Here is a 19,783-nt window from a genome sequence, read left to right on the forward strand (position 1 = left end):
TAATTACCGACTTCAAAAAAGGAGGAGGTTCTCAATTCGACCGTATATTTTTTTTTTTTTTATGTTTGTTCGGGCATATCTTCGTCGTATATGAACCGATTTTGATAATTCTTTTTTTGTTTGTTGATATATCCAATAGGTATATCTAGCAAGTAAACATGAAAACACATTAGTAATGTTTCTTTTTACGCAAATTCAACATTCTCTACAAACTTGTAAAAAGCTTATGGTTATCATAGTCGTAAAATCGTTTTTTTTTTGTACAGGATTTGACGGCTTACCGTCGAATAAGGGTTGAATTGAAGTACATCTGGCTGCACTGACCGCATCGTACTTTCCTATACTTCTATCCCTATCTGTCAGACCCGTCATTTCCATTTGTAAGGTACCTACTACCAGATGTGGTTCAGCACAAAGCTTAACATTTTATAAATAGAAAAATAAAAGTCAGATATATTTTACTGATATAATTATAATATCTCAACACAATACAAAAATCATTTGAATTAAAAACACAACTATAATCTAGGGATTCTTTGCAATATCATAGACATAATTCTACATGAGTTACCTACATACAAAAATTTCTATTGGATTTAGCATTCTAAGTTAGAATTTCATAATTATAAAAATACAAATAAAGTTTTCTTGTGTTTTCAAGCTTCTATGATTAAAGAGGTTTCTAAAATCGACGCTTAAATTATATGGGCTGTACAAGTAAATGCATGTTATATTTAAAAATTAAAGAGTTTTAATTATTATTAAAATAAAAGATAATAAATAACATCTTCCACCTCAATTACACCGTTTGATCGGCGGAAGACTGTGCCCAGTAGTAGGACACTATATATACATCTAGAACTATCCTGCACTTCTGCCAGTCAACAGAATGTTATCGTTCTGGCTCAGTGTCGAGTTTTGCCAGTTTTTGGGAACAAACTCAGTTGCAGGGATTCAATCTCTCTATTTCTTTTCAAAGAATTTCGTGTGCGCATTGTTGTGTTCAAATTCATCATGTCAGGTGATAGAGTGAATGATACGTCACTTCGCCTCGTTACCCTTTGCGTAGTGTTAAAGTAAGCAATCGACTTCTTCGCCCTCGTGGCAGGCTTGCCTGAAGGCGGTGTTTCTGATGCGAGTGTGAAAGAAATATCACTTGGGATTGACTTATCTTTATTATTGTTGTAAATATGAATATTTTTTCGTTTAACCGTTTTTGATTTCGTTTTAACAGTCTTCTTAGCAACTGATGTGTTACTGTTTTCAGATTTCATGGATGATGATAGGTCAACTTTCCTAGACCTTAAGGTTTTGCAAAGAGTATCATTTATGGATAGCTCTGATTTGTCTGGCTCTTCACAACACTTGTTTATTTTCGGTTTCCGCTGCGCTCGTATCCTCATGGTGTTATTGAGAACTTTCAATATTGTACTATTAGCATTGGTTTTGGATTTTATTGCCGTGTTCGTTTTTCTAGGCGGACTGACTTTACGTTTAACTTTTTGATTTGTCACGGCTGTGTCAGATTCATTGTTTTTTACACAAGCTTTATTCTTTTTTGTGGTTTCATTTTCTTTTCCTGACAAATGCGTTTTATTCTTGGATTGTATACTATTATTCAGTACTTTTGCCATAGACTTATTTTTATTTAAAGTGATAGGCTTAGTAAGATTTAAATCCTTTTGTGACTCTTTTAGTGTTTTGTTTACACTTCCACAAACAGTCTTGTTTATTTTATCCTTTTTATTACTATTTGCTTCATTGAGTGTTGCCTTAGTACTTGCTATTTGAGTAGTGATTTCCTTTGGTACAGGTGCAGTAGTTTTTATACTACTTTTTTTATTTGCTGTAATTTTGGTACTGGCTTTGATGACTGGCGTACCTAGAAACAGTATAGATTATCATTTTGAATGGCTTATTATATGACAATCATGAATATAAAAAATAGCATTAAGTTGTAAGTTCCTACCTTTTTCTATAGGAGCAGCAATCATCAGAGGAGTGGCTTCAAAATCACTTTCAACATCAGTATCCCAAAACGATTTAACACACTTATAAACATTCCTTTTTAAACCTACAACAAAAAATTAAATTCGTATGCATATAAATTTTTAACATGTTTATAAATTGTTTCATATTAAGTATGCTTTGTGATGACTACATATGTAATTTAATACATACCATTATTCTCAGGGGGTGAAAGTGGTTGTTTAACGGGAGCAACATTTTTAATTTGATCTGTATGCACTTTTTCCAGTAATACTCTGCAAATAGATTTTGTTAAAGCTTGCTGTTTATCTGGTATTATTTCATTGCATATCTTCTCCCCAATAACTTTAGGTGGTTTTAGTACTTCATTCCTATTCTTCTGCTTTGCTACAGTTCTATTCTGATTATTATTAACATGTTCTTGTACTTCTTTTTCTACAGTTTGAGGTTTATCCTCAATTATTTGGCTTTGTCTTTTCTGTTTTTCATTTTCATCTGCCCCAAATATTTCCTCGTCAGTATATGTGTCGCTCATGTCTCCGTCGTTACAAACGGGTACAATTGAAGTGATATCAAACTTGTCTGCATTGGCTGGTTTACTTTTATTATTTTGAATTTCACTTCTGTTTGTAGCTGTTGTCATATTCATACGATCTGGGGGCACAATTTTGTGGATCAAGTCAAGTAAATTGCTGTCATCAGCAACATCTCTACTGAGACAAGACTGTGTTGTGACTAGTTTCCTAGCCTTATTTTTCTCTTTTTGAATCTTGCTGTAAATATTAGTCTGTGGACTATCAATTTGCAAATTGTCTTTACTTGAATTCTTTTCTGCAACATCCACTTTCTGTGAAAATAATTTTCTCTTGATGAAGCTAGGCCTCATAGACATGTCAGTTGTAGAGTGTTCAACATTTGGACATGGGTCTTTTTCATGTGCAGTATCTTGAGATAGTGTGGTTACTGGATTAGGTACAATTTCAGATGTTTGAGATGACTTTTTAATAAATTTCTCAGCTAATTGTTGTGAACTTGCAAGTACTTTTTCTACAGGGTGTTCTGGAACATCTTTAGATGATTTTGTCTTGGGCTCTGGTGTATGCAGTATTCTATTTGTAGGTACAGGCTGGGAATTTGATACTGGTTTTTCAAGTTGTTGTGATGTTGATTTTAGTAAATTTTTTTGGTGATTTACTGAGACAGGTTTTTTAATTGGAAGTTTAGGTTTTGCAAATACAAAGTCTTTTGATTTTTGCTTAGCATTAATCTTCAAGTTAGGTGTTTTCTGTTTAGAATTAGAGTTTTGTGGAGAAGAGAGCTTACTCCTTTTCTTGTCTGGGACAGGTACAACATCATCCAGATTTCTTTTAGCACTTCTATTATGAGAAGTCTTTTCCATAACTGTTACTTCACCAAATATTTCATCTTGTTCACTGTCACTGGCAGGATTTCTTACGGGTTTATCGTTTTGTTTTGAATTACCTGCAAATTCATTTTCATTGGCCCTTTGAATACTTTCTGGCTTTTCCGGTATGGACATTGATGCTACTGACTGGTTAAATCTCTGAGAAGGCAGAAGGAAGCCACTTTTAAATCTATCCTTTTGTGCAGCTACTGTAGTGTTCTGCTGATTCTGAGCACTGTTTATGTCTTTCACACTTGGAGGTCTCTGAGACAACACACTCTTGAAGGAGTTTTTTCTAAAACTGTCAGTACAGTCTCTGAACATGTTACTTTCCTTCATTGTTCTCCTAAAGTCTGAGAGGTCAGTTCTGGTTGATCTACAACTAGACGTGTTCTCTTTATAGAATGCAGACCTTGATGTCCTAGTAGATCTACAGTCATCACTGCTGATTGATGAGTCACTGGCTTGATCTCCTGAATCACCCCCTGACTTGCGTCGAAATCCTTTCATAAACATTCTCAAATTGCGCTTTTTCTCTACTCTTCTCCTTACACGACCTTTTAAGAACTTGTGGTAAGCCTCTTTAATTATTTCAAAATCCAACTTATTAAAATGTCCATTCTTAAATGCAAATGCAATATCCCGTGCACTCATACTTGTGTTAGAATCTGAAATTATGTAGAAATAGTTATTAACCACAAGTTTCAAATAAGTGGTGCAGAGCAAAACTTAATAATATGTAGTAAACAAATTAATGTACCTATAGTTCTAACAGACATTGGTGATCCACTTCTCCTACTGTAAACTGATCTGTGGGAACTCATTCCACCAGGGTAATATGAGTGATGGAAGTTACGCGGTTGCATGCCAGATGCACTATGAAATGACATAGGGGACACTTCTCTTTCTCTCCTGTAAGACGCACTCCTCTGGTCGCAAACAGATTCAGCGTACCGCGGCCGCTCCATATTCCATGGCATATTCATAGTAGAAGTCATAACGTTGTTACGGAAACTAAAGCTTGAAATATTAGTGCTGTTTATATTAGGACCTTTTGCACATATAGTCTGGAAATAAGACAAATAAAAGTTTATTAACACCGAATAGACACACCTAAAAGTCGTATAAAATTACCAATATGTAAATAAACAGGACTAACCGTGCCATGATTCTGAAAGGTAAGCATATTGTTTGGTAGCAAATCAGTTTCACTGTCACTCATTTTGATTCGTAAAAAATATAACTATATAATAGAACACCACCCGTAAACCATATAAAATTACTTCAATCTATCACTTTTTCTATGTTTTCTTGCAGTGAGCGTCAATGTATTTTGTATTTGCATTTTCAAACTTTGAAGTCATAACGGATCTTTGGATTGGATCGGATTTGAACGAATGAATGAAGCATTGTTCGTACCAATTTGTCTGTCTATGGTATGGACGTATGGTATTGGTTGGTGGCGGTGTAAAAAAGACGCCAAAGAACGACTCAGTTTAGACAGTGAGTGAGTTATAAAAACAAACCGAACTTTAAAATAGTCCAAAAATCGGCAACAAACAAAATGTTACGTACTCTGGTACTTCCGCCGTTCATATAAAAAAAATGTAATGTCAAAAAATAAGGTTATGTAGTTAGTTATTTTGATGAAGGGCTTTTTCGGCGGGAAACGGGAACGGGACAGTTGCTTTCTTCATTGAGTAATCTAAATAATTAATACGAAGTGGTGTTTTGTGGTTAATGATCGCATTAAGTTAGTCGGAAGACATTCGCGAGTGTTATTATATTGGAGTATTCAATAAACAAAGTGTATCTGCCTATTTTCGCTTCGTGCTGGGAAGCCGTTTCATAACTCAAAAGTTTATGCGGACTTTTGAGTTAATTCGTTTGGGGTTCGGAGTAGGAGTCTACTCCGAGGGTGGGGGCTTAGGTTTCATCATCATCACCTTTCATCATTTCATTAATCATCAAGAAAAAAAATACGTCAGACATGGCTGTATGGGCATAGTTCCCTTTGCCTTACCCTTCGGGGAAAACCAAAACAAAAAAAAAAAAAAAAAAATTATTTTGATGAAATGTAATTAACGTTAGTATAGTTAATAACAGTCATAATGTCGCACATTATCAATTTCGGTATCAGGTATTTATTGCCTCTTACCGGAAAGTCGTACATTTCTGTGAAAAGTAGACTTGTGTACAATGTATGCCGATTCGGCAGCACTGCCTCGGGCACCACAGGCGCAGATATTCTAAATAACCTGACTGACTGGGAAACACTTAGCAAAAAGAAAAAGATCAGTAAAGCTATGAAAGCTTATTTGGAACGAGCACAAGAGCACGATAAATTTATGAAAAGGCAACAATTTGAGTATAACATTGGGAAGAGACATCTTGCCAATATGATGGGAGAAGATCCGGATACGTTTACTCAGAAAGACGTAGATCGCGCTATTGAGTATCTGTTTCCAAGTGGGATCTATGATCCTGCTGCTCGGCCACTTATGAAGCCCCCAGAAGAAGTATTCCCTGCTAGAAAGGCTGCTGAATTTGATGAAGCTGGCAGACCACACCATTTTCTATTCTACACTGGCAAACCAAACTTTTTCAAACTCATGTATGATGCAGTGGAGAATATACAACAACTGCACAATTTTGAAAATAGAGTTATCAAGAAAAAGGCAAGCCCTGACCCAAATGGATCTTTGAACTTAGGAAATAGCAATTGGCTGTCAAAAGAGCAACTTGAACAATCCTTAGTAGAAAAACTGACAGATTTGGAATATGATAACTTCAAGGTAGTGATGGAGAGGCTGGTATCATTGCCATATTCATATAGAAGCAAAGAATTCATTGAAAAATATAGAAAGCCGCTTGCATCTCAAAAATTTGCATTAGAGATTCCAAAACCTGGTTACGATGATGAAGGTAGAGCATTTGTTACTACATATGAATGTTTGAGAAAGAAGGCCAGAGGTGATGTCACAATCCGATCACCTGGAACAGGGAAAATAACAATAAATGGGAAAGACATAACATATTTTGAGGACATACAATCAAGAGAACAAGTTCTATTTCCACTGATCTTTACTGGACTGCAAAATCAAGTGGATGTGGAATGCAATATTGAAGGAGGTGGGCCTTCAGGACAGTCAGGAGCCATCAGGTGGGGTATAGCTTGGGGATTGCGTAGTTTTGTTGAGAAGGACATGCTAGAAAAGATGCAGGTAGCAGGACTGTTGACTCGTGACCACAGACGCCGTGAACGTAAGAAGCCTGGCCAACCAGGAGCCAGGAAGAAGCCAACATGGAAGAGAAGATAATTTATGTAGTCTGTAGTACAGTTAGTGTTGAAAATAAACAATAAAATTAATTCGTATTTAATTTGAACAAATCATTTTATTTAACTTTTCTTTCTGTAACTTTTTTTCATTGTCTTCTTTCTACCACCAATCTTTTTCTGGAACATCTGATTCTTCCTTTCCTTATTGTAAATGCGCTTCTTCATCAAAGACTTAAGTTCACGTCTTTCCTTTACTTCTTCATGTTCACTAGTTTTGTTAAAGAATGCTAAACCCTCTGAAATCAAATATAATTTATAAGAAAAATGTCACAGAAAATAAAGAATTTATATATTTTTATTTATACTATATTGTTACCTTTTAAACGATTGTCAGAATTGGAGAAGAATAAATTCTCTTTCCATATTGCTTTAACTGGAGCAACAACTGGCAAAGGTGCAGTTTTCACTTCTTCCTCCTTTTCTTCACCTTCAGAGTCTGATGAATCGTAAACAAATGGGTTTTTCTCACCAGGATCAAGCGGGTTTCTTACTTTCTTGTTCTGGTCTTTTGAAGTTTCCAGAGGTATGTATCCTGTTTCCTGTTCTGTGTCATCTAGGATAGAATAAAAAAATATATAAGATTGATTCAAGAATGTAATTTCAATTTCAAACTTGACAATCAACTACAAACCTTTTTTGGTCTCTTCATTGTTACCAAATAAACTTCTTAAACTGAATTGTGTTGGCTGCACAATGGCTTCTTTTAATGTTTCACTAACTCTATAAAATTGTTCTTTAGAGACTTCTACTTTGGGAATTTCTGGTGCAACCTCTAGTTTGGCTTCCTCTTGTTTATCTTTTTTTTTCTTTTTAGATTTCTTTGTAGTCTCTTGTTCTTCAACTGGGGCAAGGTATTTGGCATGTTCTGGTTGACTAGGGTCAAATCGAAGCATACCTATTTTGGATCTGAAATTATTTTTTTGTAACATTATAGGTTTGTTTTTCATACCATATATAATAGCCCTAGGTGTGAAAGTGAAAAACAAGTATGAAATTATCATAATGAAGAATAATATATAAAAATTCTACCGTAAGAATATTATTGGATAAGTGGGATAATTTTGTAATACTTACTTTCTCTTATTGTTGCCTGGTTCAGTTACACTTGATTTGATAGATACTCCGAGTACATTTTGCAAAATATTCATTTGTTTGGCTTTTTCATCTTCTTGACCCAGTTCAACAGTTTCATCTTCATCTATGCTTTGTTTCTCTTTTTCATCTTCGGATTCATCATCAACGAACCTTTCATCTAGGATGAAACGTTTATCAGATTTGTATCTCGATTGCAAGTCTAAAACCTTTAAACAAACTAGTAAATACTCTACTAATATACAAATAACAATAGCTACAAATAGCAGATAAAATATATTTGAAAACAACTGGATGATTCTTCTTACCTTCAGCAAGTGTAATAAGAATCAGATTACAATTAAGCTATAATACTATTAATTTTACCTTCTGGCCCTTTTTGCCTTCAAATTGCTTCTTAATTTCAAAATTCAGTTCATCACCACTATCATCATTGTCACCGAATAAAGTGCTCTTTTTACCATGCCCTCTGCCAGAACTTTTATTGCCCTTTTCGGTATTGTGCTTATTGTCAATATTCAAATTCTTCTGCTTTGGAGGTTCATCATCATCATAGAATATTAACTTTTTGTTCTGTACTTTATCCTGTGGACATAAAGACATGGTATAATTCTATTTAATATCCTCTAGCCCTCGTTGACAATTACTTCCGCACAATATCTCAGGAAGAGGAAATGACTGAAAACCAGCGCTGGATGGCGCCATAACATGGCTCCATGGCAGCACAAGCTGAGCCATTTCCTTTTGCCCGTATTCGCAATATTCATAATTAAGTACTTAGTTTATATAGCAAATGTAAATTGTTACTGGCAATAAATTTATTTTATTCTTATTCTTATTCGTATAAATGTAACTAGGAAATGTATCTTTATAATTACTGCAAAGGTTCTAAATTATATTTTGTGTAGTGGTGATACCTATAAAAGGAACTTACTACTCCAGTTAATCCAGTCTTTATAATCATTTGCTTTTCTTTAAACTCCTGCCTCTTCTTTCTCAGTGACTCTAATCTTTTCTTGTCTGAATCTAGTTTTTTATTATTTGTCTTCTCATGACCTTCCGTTGGTGGCAAGTCGAGTTTGTTAGGTTTCAACTTTTCCGGTTTTCTAGTTGCCTCCTCAAGTTTAGTGTAAAAACTATCTGTCAGCGACACCTTCCTTTTACGGGGGTTGAGTTTACCACACAACTTAATTTCTGCCTTCCGCTCATTAATTTCAATTTTATCCTGTAATTTATAAACTCATATCAATCAAAGTCCTAAAAGAACATTAAATAGAATGTCTTCATATGAACAAACATCTATTACATCTCTCGTATTCTGTGCCTCTGCTCTCTCTCGCTGCAGTCTCTCCAAAAAACTTTCCCGAGCACGAGTTACATATAACTTTTGGCCTTTGAAATTATGGTTTGAAAAATGTTTGATACCTGGAAAGTAAGAAAGATATTTAACAGATATTTTACAAACATACGTCCCACTGCTGGGCACAGGTCTCTGCCTAACCAGACCAACATACAACTAACAAATCAATTATTATTTCTTATGTAAAAAATAAATCTACAGTTAACATGTGATAAAAGTTAGGTTATGTTGCAGTTTACATTTCCGATATTAAGGTTATACGAATACTTACAAGTCTCAACATCGTAGTTTGTAGAAGAAAGTGTAATGAACGCAAAATTCTTTTTGCTACTATCATCAGACTTTGATTTCAAGTCCAAACTTTTTATTTCTCCATACGACGAAAACGCTGATAGTAATTCTTTTTCATTCGTATTATCTGGGAGGTTGCCTACAAATAAGCGAGTTCCCGAGGACATTGTGAATTTAGAAATAATTAATTGAACTAATTAATAGGTAACACACAAAAATTGAAACTTATCCTATAATTTTGAGGTATTTATACTGCGGACTGAAATGAAGTTAAATAAAAAATAAGTATAATTTGACAACTGACACTGACAGTCAGCCAGCTGTCAAATTTCACGGTATTTTTATACACTCCGACATGAGATAAGCAAAGAAACATAGCCATACAGCCTTTTTTTGCCCTCCCTAACATTTATTTACCAAAAATATGTTTATCACATGCTCATCCGGTCGTAATTAGAAGTAAAAATATTATATATGACTGTCTGTTGTCCGGCTTTTTGGCGGGAGGCGGGAACGGGACAGTTGCTTTCTTCATTGAATAATCTAAATAATTAATACGAAGTGGTGTTTTGTGGTTAATGATCGCATTAAGTTAGTCGGAAGACATTCGCGAGTGTTATTATATTGGAGTATTCAATAAACAAAGTGTATCTGCCTATTTTCGCTTCGTGTCAGGAAGCCGCTTCATAACTCAAAAGTTTATGCGGACTTTTGAGTTAATTCGTTTGGGGTTCGGAGTAGGAGTCTACTCCGAGGGTGGGGGCTTAGGTTTCATCATCATCACCTTTCATCATTTCATTAATCATCAAGAAAAAAAATACGTCAGACATGGCTGTATGGGCATAGTTCCCTTTGCCTTACCCTTCGGGGAAAACCAAACCAAAAAAAAAATGTCTGTTGTCCAAAATAAATAAAATATATCTCAGATACAAAAATGTAGATCACTGACCAATAATATATTTTATTATGTAGTTTTTAACGAAATGACAAAATTGCGAACACTCTCCTGCTATATGGGCTGTGTACATTCTGTTCTACCATAATAATTGTCCGCAACAAGAATCAGCTCCTGGAAGCATTGATGTATATGTTATTGGTCGGATGGAACCAAGTTGGAACTTTCGTTGGAAGTTTCGCTTTTCGCTCTGATCTCAATGGAATCGGTGTGAGATAAGCCAAATAGGGGTCAAATTTAAACAAATAATGCAGTAATATAAAATCTATTGACACAAATCTCAACTCAAACAATCCACTTACATAATACTGTGTCTGTCACTTTATAAATCATAACATGAAATATATACGTTAATCAGAGTTTTATGCACCTTTTACGTAAATAAAGAAATGTAAAAATGTTATACTAACAAAAATAATATTGATCGTATTACATATTACTAAAAGCAAACTCTTTTCGCGATTATATTATGTCCGGAAGCAAAAGGCTTGAAAGTTACCAAATTATACAAAAATAAAGTTACTCAAATACTTGTAGAGAGAAGATGTTGTTTTATTTGTTCCAAAAATATATGCAAAGGCACAGGCAGCTAAATGTTAAAACATTACATTTCTTCTATAATATTGTCTTCAACATTTTTACAGAGTCATCCATCACTAAACTAGATAATTACCTTTTGAGTTTAATGAAACATCTCTAGCAAACATAACTTCCAAAAATCGTATCTTGCATGAATCTATTGAGGAATGATTTAATTCAATACAAGGTGAGTCCTATATACTAAAGTATTTAAAAATTTGAAGCTAAAATGAATGACATCATAAATCCATTACAATATTTTTACAATACAACATACATTTGTGTGAAAATATTTTACATTAAATTTTATTTACACATATTATATATTTGTCACGCATCACACTCAAGAATGGAAATAATATAAAATAACAAACAGCTTATTCTGGAATGGTCATTCATTACTTAGTGGTTAACATGCTAGGTTTACTTATTTTTAGTTTAATATAAATGCTATCAAGGCAGAAAATTGTTTTCTTTCGCGCTTGCGTCATTCACAAAATCAATCGGGTTTCTGTATCGCGGTGAGCAGTTTCCCCCGTATCTAGCCCTTATTGAAATATGCATTTCACTTTTTTGTGATTCCTGGTTGCGAAAGATGACAATCTTCTCCATTAGACTAGTACTTACCCGGTTTTAATGCCAATATACTCAATACCTATAGTTGTATTCGCATTTCGACGGGATATTAAGGAGTGCTCTCAAATCCAACTGTACTTTTCTAAGTACCTACGCTTGCGTGTTGACTTTAAACCGGAATGGTGATCACAGTGTGTCTGTTTGTATGGAGACGAATACGCAAAACAGTGCTAACTGAAAACATTATATTGAGTATTATTAACTTTTTATGCATCTATAAGAATTGTCGTCGAACTTAATTATTGTTGAAAAATTATCATTAAGTAGCTGCCATGAATTTCTATATTTTTTAAAGGGAGAACGCCGTTGCTGACATTTGAAGTGGAATCTTTATATGGCAGGGATTATTTTTGGAAGAATAAAGCTCGTATAAACTTCAAACAGACACAGTGTGTATTAGCTCGTATTTTCTTCGCTAGCTACGAAAACGAAATGAGATCATATATCGAATTTATTTTTTCCAAATCACGTATAAGTAATTAAGAATTATGTACATGCATATTAATATGCGAGTAACTTAAATTACGATTACCACTTGCAATATTGAACATTATTGCTATTCTAATTTAGAAGATTACCGATTTGGAAGTCAACATGGTCGAGCAAGTGTGGTAAACCTACTACTCATACTCACACATACATACTAATAATACCTTCAGTCATTCTTGTATTAGAGAAATAAATTCAGAGGTATACTTGAGGCCACCGACCTACATTTCACCTGACTTTGCTGCACACACAATATTCTTTTAATAACACGGCGTGCCTTTGTTCAAATCTCAATAATTGTGTAATATTAAACTGAGTGTGATGAAAAACATTTGGCCCTCACAGCTTCCGCGAAGCCCTGAGTTCAGCAATGGTGCCGATTCAGCCAACCACCAAATTAATCTTAACTTGATTTGATCGAGCTAAAGTAGCTCTATCTCTATCTCACGCTATCTTATTGTAAGTGAAGGACGGCACTAGTTTAAGAGCTGTCCAACTAAAATTAAGTTATGTTTGTGTCGGCCCGAATAGGCACCAAGTACTTGTAACCAGATCACGGCTTGAAAGTGGTTGAGGTATACAAGCGGAAGGTTACGTCACCGTTATTATACCGGTGTGAAATTCGATACCGATTTCCTATTTGTCCGTAAATCGATAATAACCTTAGCCACTTGTATACCTTAATCGCTTTCATGCCGTTGTGATGTCCGTCTCGATAAGTTTATAGTCTTGGTGTCTTTTAGGTGTGTAGTTATTTTCTACGAGTAGTGCATTATAGTAAAGTCAAACACTAAATGTGGGAATGTGGGAACTTTACATTACACCTATTTTTTTTCGCCGCCTGCTGCGATTTCCGCTCTCTGTCGCACTTACGGATCTAAGCGAGTGAAGAGAGTGCAATAGGCGGCATCTTGTTGAAACCTGCACAATGGAACTAGTAGGCCCCCTATGTGAAGCTGTCATTAGTGATTCCTTACTATGGTATAAGCCAAGTGTAGCAAGCTGGGTGAGTGCAGCTCAGACTTCTAACGAGAGTCCTTAGACGAGGACGGTATGCTACGTCGGTTCCTCAGGCGTCATCAACGCCTCGGATTGCTCGTCCAAGTCTGGCAGGTTTCTTATTGCTCTGTAATAAGATATAAAAATATATTCTGAATAAAGATACTGTAGAAAAAGTCTATTCCTTTCGTTACCGCATATTTGTACTAAAGAGAATATAATTATATATATTTGTACTATCTGCCCCTTTTTAAAAAAGGAATAACGCAGTTTTCGAGCAGGTGTTTATAAAGTAAGGTTGGTGACTTACGAGAACCCTTGTTGCGCGCGCATGTTGTTGTGCAGGCAAGCGGGCAGGCAAGGCGGCAGGCAGCGCGGCGCGGGCAGCAGCGCGGCGACCCAGCCCGCCAACGCCAGCAGCGCGGCCGCGCCGCGCCACGCGCCGCCGCCGCGGGCCGCCTCCAGCAGCGCCGCCGCCGGCAGCGCCAGCCCCAGCATCGCGCTCGCCGTCTGCGTCGACGTCAGCGAACGGCCCCTGTACGTGCAAGGCGTTTACACTTTACACCTATTTTTTTTTCTTTTTGTTAGGATTTAGCTTCGCGCGGCTTTAGTAATTGCCACAGACAAGGGGAACGAATAGGCAAAACCAAGGAACGGAAGTTCCAGTAGGGGGAAGGATAAAAAAGACATGAATTCTTCAACTGTCAACCCTTAATGTACAACTTCTATGAACACAATGTGGAGACGAGTCATTGATGTATAATATGTTAGTATTGGGAGACGGTACTCACCAGAGCCACAGCGACTCGATGAGCAGTGGGCCGAGGGCGGCGTCGAGCAGTATCCACGACCACAGTCGCGGCGGCGGCAGCGCGGCACGCTCCACTTGGCCTAATGCCAACATGGCGCCCAGTATCCACGCTAGGCAACCACAAGCGCATCCTACCACACCTGCGAAATTGAGGTACGTTAGTCTTCACCTTAGAAAAACGAAGTCTAGAAACAATTGAGAATTTTGATATACATAATATAATGTCAGATTTCAGAATACCAGAAACAATTGGAATATTTTACCGCATATTACTAATACAAGTGCTAGTTGATAGTGATAGCAATAATCACCCACAATGTGTGACCAGACAAGCGAACACAAGATGATGCACGAGAAATTACTGACCAATCGCGTGTGTGAAATGTCATGGCAAACTAAACTCTCAGATCATACCGCAGTTTCCGAAATTAGAGTACTACAAAAGTGAAGGTACCATACTTCTAATAAAACTTTTAGTAGCCTGTAGTAGTGTGTTGTAAAGTATATTTTGAAACCAGTAAAGTATCTATTGTGGCTAGAATGAAACAAAACAGGATAGCAGCATGGAACATTACTATGATATACAAAAGGCAATACCAACCAACAAGTAAAGGAGCGTTGATGCCATCTCCCTTCCTCATCTCCCGCCGGTAGATGAGCAGATGTGTTGCGTAACACAAGGCGGAGCCTAGCGCAGCGGACACTGCCGTCCAGTTGGTCTGGTGGCTCTCTGTTATTGCCAGTACTACCTGCAAATCATGAATAAGATTGAATTTTAGATAATATACTACAAAATCGTAAGATCGAAGATGTTTTTTCAAAATGCAAACTCCACTGTTTAACTATTGTGTCTAGAAGTCTCACAAGGTTCAATGTATTTACAGGCGAACGACTTTTATTTCGTAATGTGACTAGCTCGGACAATAACGTAGGTAATCTGTGATCTCCAATAGAAAAAACAATTAATTAGGAGATTATTTGGTTTCTCTCTTGTAAACTGGAAAGAACTACCCTGTGGTTTTACAAACTTTTTTCCTGATTGTATGCTGCAGTTGAAGTTAAGTAGTTTACATGTGAGATAATGTACTATTTTTATCTACGGACTCACACTAGCGCGGTGGAGTATAATTATATTATTTCCATTTCGGTTGATTGGAGGCCTCGTTATACGTAATTAGGGCATTAAAACTGAGGCCTCATATCATTATAGCATATAGAAAATATTCTTACCAGTCCAGCGGCCGTGAGCACGATAGCGATACACTTGGACACGTTGAAGCGGTCGTTCGGCTGTTGTGGCAGTATTGCGCCGAGAGAGAGCGCGATGGCGCCCGTCGTCGACGTGTAGATAGAGGCGGAACACGTCCCCGTGTACAGCAAACTCAGGCGATACAGGTAGTTTGATATGAACCACTGGAATACATGTTTCTTAGTTACCTTTTCAGGATTTCTTTTCTCTTAAGGAAAATGGAACCCTTTTATAACTCTCTCGTCCCACCTATTATAAGATCTTTGTACATTGGTAAAGAAACGCGTAAAAAAACTTTTAATAGGTACACGTGCGATGTTTTGAACTTTTATAAGTATTGTACATCTCCCATGTTATCTTCCATTTATGCACAGGACTCTGTGAAATAAGGGGTATTTAAAGTTATATGGAAGTTAGTTAGTTAGTTAATGTACTTATGAATGTACTAATGCTGTTACAGGTTGTGAGAAGCTGCAGTAGTTTTAGGCGGATGACACGTTCGTGGAGATCCTTGGGGGAGGCCTATGCCCAGCAGTGGGCGTCGTACGGCTGATGATGATGAAAGTTATATGGGTGACTATTTGATTGTTTTGTTACTTGCACCAAATAACGTCGAAAAGCAGACTCAATTATACTTTCTATCTAATGTCTCTTGTCCCCTATTGGAATTTAAGGTTCGAATAACAGAGTTCCATTCTTCGCGACCTTTTGCAGTTTCTGTACCTTGCTCCCATGACATGCCAAGAGAAACTAATGTACTTATGAATGTACTAATGCTGTGTTACAGGTTGTGAGAAGCTGCAGTAGTTTTAGGTTGATGAGACGTTCGTTATGTAAAAAATGACCACTCAAAGTGCAACTATGTTACCTACTGAATAAAGGTATAAGGTATTTCGTGAATTTTGAACTTGAATTATGCAATCAACTTTTGAATGGCTTGTTAACTAACTAGAAATTAATCCATCATAAATCAGGAAGCAATATTTCAGCTATGAATTAACTGTTTGTAGATAATTGTAACGTGCGGCTAATCAAGTAAAATGATTCACAGCCATTATTTGTATTACACCATGAGAAAATACGTGACTTAGATAAAGGCAGGAATGTAGAATGGAATGTCTAATTGTGATATAATATAGTTGACATCTACCTACTACTTCTTGGTATAATTTTAAGCTGTTTGACTTCTCAGAGTTTGTTGTTTCAATTTCAATATTAACCAGCTCAAAATGTATTCATGTTATCCCAACATTCAGCAAGATGACCTTCTCCTAAAGTCTTCTTATTTCTCTGAACAGGGGTCAACTAAAAACTTCTTAACTAAGTAGAGAATAGGAAAACACATGACATGTTCCTCAGACCGACTTGATACAATTTTACAAGTTTGGTCTCAAATAGGTACAAAATATTTTTACGATGGATTTATTAATGAATTTGAAGAAAAAAAATCATACATCTTTGGTAAACTGATTCACTGTAGTAACAGTAAGTATAATATGTAGTCAGTCAGTGTACTATCATAAGTATACAGACTTATTAGGGCACTAAATAGGTCAAATTGTTGCTTAGGTAAGAGCAATGACCCCATGTTACTTGTGAATGCTCTATTGTTGTCTGTTCTAAGTATTTTTACGTGTGTGTGTGTGTGTGTGTGTGTGTGTGAGAGAGAGAGAGAGAGAGGGAGAGAGCGAGAGAGAGAGAGGGAGAGAGCGAGCGAGAGAGAGAGAGAGAGAGAAAGAGAGAGAGAGAGCGAGAGAGAGAGAGCGAGAGAGTGTGGAAGAGAGCGAGACAAAAAGAGGGGGGAGAGAGTGAGAGAGAGGGGGAGAGAGCGAGAGAGAGGGGGAGAGAGAGAGAGAGAGAGGGAGGGAGGGAGATAAAGCGAGAGGGAGAGGGAGGAGGGATTTATCACTCACGGGTACAGCAAAGAGCAGCGCGAGCCGCAGGTGTCGGCGCGTGGCGGCGGCGGCGGCACGGCGCTGCGCGTGCTCGGTGGCGCGCACCGAAGCCGCCCACGACAGCCGCGCCAGCAATGCCTCGCCCGCCTGCGCTGCAGACATCACGCGCACCTGTAGCAAACATTATCATATAAGTAGTAGTAGCAGAGTAAGTAATAAGTAGTAGTAGTTCGCCGCCCGCCGCTTCGTTGATATACACTCAAGTTTCATCCAAATCTATCCACGGTTTACGCATTAAAAGATGACACACATTAACCTACGTTCGTGTAGTGTCGCATCTCCCCTGCCCTCACCAGATATATCTTGCAGACTTTTTTTTAAATAAAATATTGTTTGATGAAGTTAGATGTACAACACTATTTTGGTGATAAAAATAATGATTATATTTGTGTAACTGTTATGGTTTTACTGGTTTTTACCTCAGCAACTTTGTTGAAGCGCACGGCTCTAGGGGCTGCATCATCACTGTCAGTGGTCTCTCCAGCCCGAACCGGCACAAATGTGGAGTCACCCTTGAAAGAAAAATGTGTTTTAATAGAAACTTAAAATATTTAAAACAACACATAATTTATAATTTCTTAAGCATTTGATTAATGATAAAATCCTTAATATGTTACTTTTTTGTCTAAAGTTATCAAGTAACAAAGGAAGTACAAAATTTGTAATGCTGTACTGATAAATCATGTTTCTTTGGTTGGTAAAGTACAAAGTTCAAAGAATAAAGTTTTATAATAATAATATAAAAATAATTTCAAGGATACTTAAAAACTATATATTTTATTTATACATACATACATAAACTCACGCACGCAATCCCTAGTGGGTTGGATGGAGCCAGACAACCAGACAACAACTTGCAGCCACTTTTGGTATGAAAGTTTGATAGCATAAATAAAACTTACCAAACTTGTGGTAGACTCATTGAAAAAATTTTCATCATCTGTTTCAGCTGTTGGTTCTATTAATTGCTGAAAAATAATAATATTGGTTTCAAACAAGATCTAGTCTTGATTAAAAAATCTTATAAGAAAATTTAAATGACATATTTTAGATAATAACTATCTTGTATAACATAAATATACTTACAGTATAGTCAGCAGGCCTACAAGGGTCTCTAGTGGGTGGTGTGAAACATAACACTAATAAATACACAAACAGTAGTGAGCTGCGCACATAAGTTACAAGGAAGGGTCTTTCCAACTTTTTTTCCAAGTATATGTACTGTAACAAAACAAAAGTTCATTGTTATTGAATGTCACGAAAGAAGCCGTATAAAAAGTTGTAAATAGGAACCCGTACTTACTCTTGTCAGCTCTGACGATACCACCCACAAAACCACCACCAACAGTAAAAGAAATACGCCGAAAACAAACTTCCTTCTGCTAACATTCTGATTATCTTGATTGTTTTTATTGTTGGAAGCTACACGAAAATAATTGTGGCATAAAGTCAACATGAAGACAAATATAATAAATGCGGTAAACAGAACCCAAATCGCACTTTATTAGTTGCTCCGGTCCATAGTTTTGTCACGTGCTTTAAATATTTAACGAGTTGGTTGGTTGATAATTTGTAACTGTAGAGAATATAGCACAGATTACTATATAAAGGAATAACTATGAGATTTCATTTCTTAATGGAATTCTATGAGAATTAATTCACTGCACTGACCGGACCATTTTTTTTTTTTTTGTTTTTGTTTTCCCCGAAGGGTAAGGCAAAGGGAACTATGCCCATACAGCCATGTCTGACGTATTTTTTTTCTTGATGATTAATGAAATGATGAAAGGTGATGATGATGAAACCTAAGCCCCCACCCTCGGAGTAGACTCCTACTCCGAACCCCAAACGAATTAACTCAAAAGTCCGCATAAACTTTTGAGTTATGAAGCGGCTTCCTGACACGAAGCGAAAATAGGCAGATACACTTTGTTTATTGAATACTCCAATATAATAACACTCGCGAATGTCTTCCGACTAACTTAATGCGATCATTAACCACAAAACACCACTTCGTATTAATTATTTAGATTATTCAATGAAGAAAGCAACTGTCCCGTTCCCGTTTCCCGCCAAAAAGCCCTGACCGGACCAATCCGAACAATAAGCTTCTGTTTGACACTTTTATTGTTCTGAGCTTTGACTGATTTTTTTTTTTTTTTTTTTTTTTTTGTTTTGGTTTTCCCCGAAGGGTAAGGCAAAGGGAACTATGCCCATACAGCCATGTCTGATGTATTTTTTTTCTTGATGATTAATGAAATGATGAAAGGTGATGATGATGAAACCTAAGCCCCCACCCTCGGAGTAGACTCCTACTCCGAACCCCAAACGAATTAACTCAAAAGTCCGCATAAACTTTTGAGTTATGAAGCGGCTTCCCAGCACGAAGCAAAAATAGGCAGATACACTTTGTTTATTGAATACTCCAATATAATAACACTCGCGAATGTCTTCCGACTAACTTAATGCGATCATTAACCACAAAACACCACTTCGTATTAATTATTTAGATTACTCAATGAAGAAAGCAACTGTCCCGTTCCCGTTTCCCGCCGAAAAGCCACACTTTGACTGATCGTTTGACGGTTTGACGTATTATGTTGGTTTTTTTTTTGCGCAGCAGCGACCGGCAC

General features: G+C 36.6%; 5 protein-coding genes across 6 annotated transcripts in view; 2 read left to right on the forward strand and 3 right to left on the reverse strand.

Moving 5' to 3' along the window:
• Nucleotides 1–19,783, forward strand: part of LOC126374477 (ejaculatory bulb-specific protein 3-like) — a 401,847-nt gene that overhangs the window by 274,209 nt on the left and 107,855 nt on the right. The gene's annotated exons all lie outside the window — the stretch shown is intronic.
• On the reverse strand, nucleotides 453–4,897 carry LOC126374295 (uncharacterized). The gene is made up of 5 exons (XM_050020829.1): nucleotides 4,554–4,897; nucleotides 4,155–4,461; nucleotides 2,182–4,062; nucleotides 1,970–2,074; nucleotides 453–1,882 (listed from the first exon to the last, which is right to left on the reverse strand). The coding sequence occupies exons 1-5, from the start codon at nucleotides 4,614–4,616 to the stop codon at nucleotides 906–908; spliced, it is 3,333 nt and encodes a 1,110-aa protein (XP_049876786.1). The 5' UTR covers nucleotides 4,617–4,897; the 3' UTR covers nucleotides 453–905.
• Nucleotides 5,463–6,764, forward strand: LOC126374383 (28S ribosomal protein S9, mitochondrial). The gene has a single exon (XM_050021007.1). It carries the CDS (start codon nucleotides 5,506–5,508, stop codon nucleotides 6,712–6,714), a length of 1,209 nt encoding a protein of 402 aa, XP_049876964.1. The 5' UTR covers nucleotides 5,463–5,505; the 3' UTR covers nucleotides 6,715–6,764.
• LOC126374348 (probable RNA-binding protein CG14230) lies at nucleotides 6,771–9,778 on the reverse strand. Its single transcript, XM_050020950.1, has 8 exons — nucleotides 9,458–9,778; nucleotides 9,133–9,251; nucleotides 8,761–9,051; nucleotides 8,193–8,411; nucleotides 7,809–8,035; nucleotides 7,366–7,640; nucleotides 7,051–7,287; nucleotides 6,771–6,970 (listed from the first exon to the last, which is right to left on the reverse strand). The coding sequence occupies exons 1-8, from the start codon at nucleotides 9,642–9,644 to the stop codon at nucleotides 6,795–6,797; spliced, it is 1,731 nt and encodes a 576-aa protein (XP_049876907.1). The 5' UTR covers nucleotides 9,645–9,778; the 3' UTR covers nucleotides 6,771–6,794.
• On the reverse strand, nucleotides 10,682–18,833 carry LOC126374373 (solute carrier family 35 member F5). The gene is made up of 10 exons (XM_050020988.1): nucleotides 18,454–18,833; nucleotides 18,237–18,371; nucleotides 18,053–18,118; nucleotides 17,570–17,662; nucleotides 17,109–17,261; nucleotides 15,177–15,359; nucleotides 14,548–14,695; nucleotides 13,927–14,086; nucleotides 13,446–13,670; nucleotides 10,682–13,262 (listed from the first exon to the last, which is right to left on the reverse strand). Exons 1-10 carry the CDS (start codon nucleotides 18,604–18,606, stop codon nucleotides 13,193–13,195), a joined length of 1,386 nt encoding a protein of 461 aa, XP_049876945.1. The 5' UTR covers nucleotides 18,607–18,833; the 3' UTR covers nucleotides 10,682–13,192.

This window comes from Pectinophora gossypiella, chromosome 17 (genome assembly GCF_024362695.1).
Source record: "Pectinophora gossypiella chromosome 17, ilPecGoss1.1, whole genome shotgun sequence".
In the NCBI taxonomy this organism is placed as follows: Eukaryota; Metazoa; Arthropoda; class Insecta; order Lepidoptera; family Gelechiidae; genus Pectinophora; species Pectinophora gossypiella.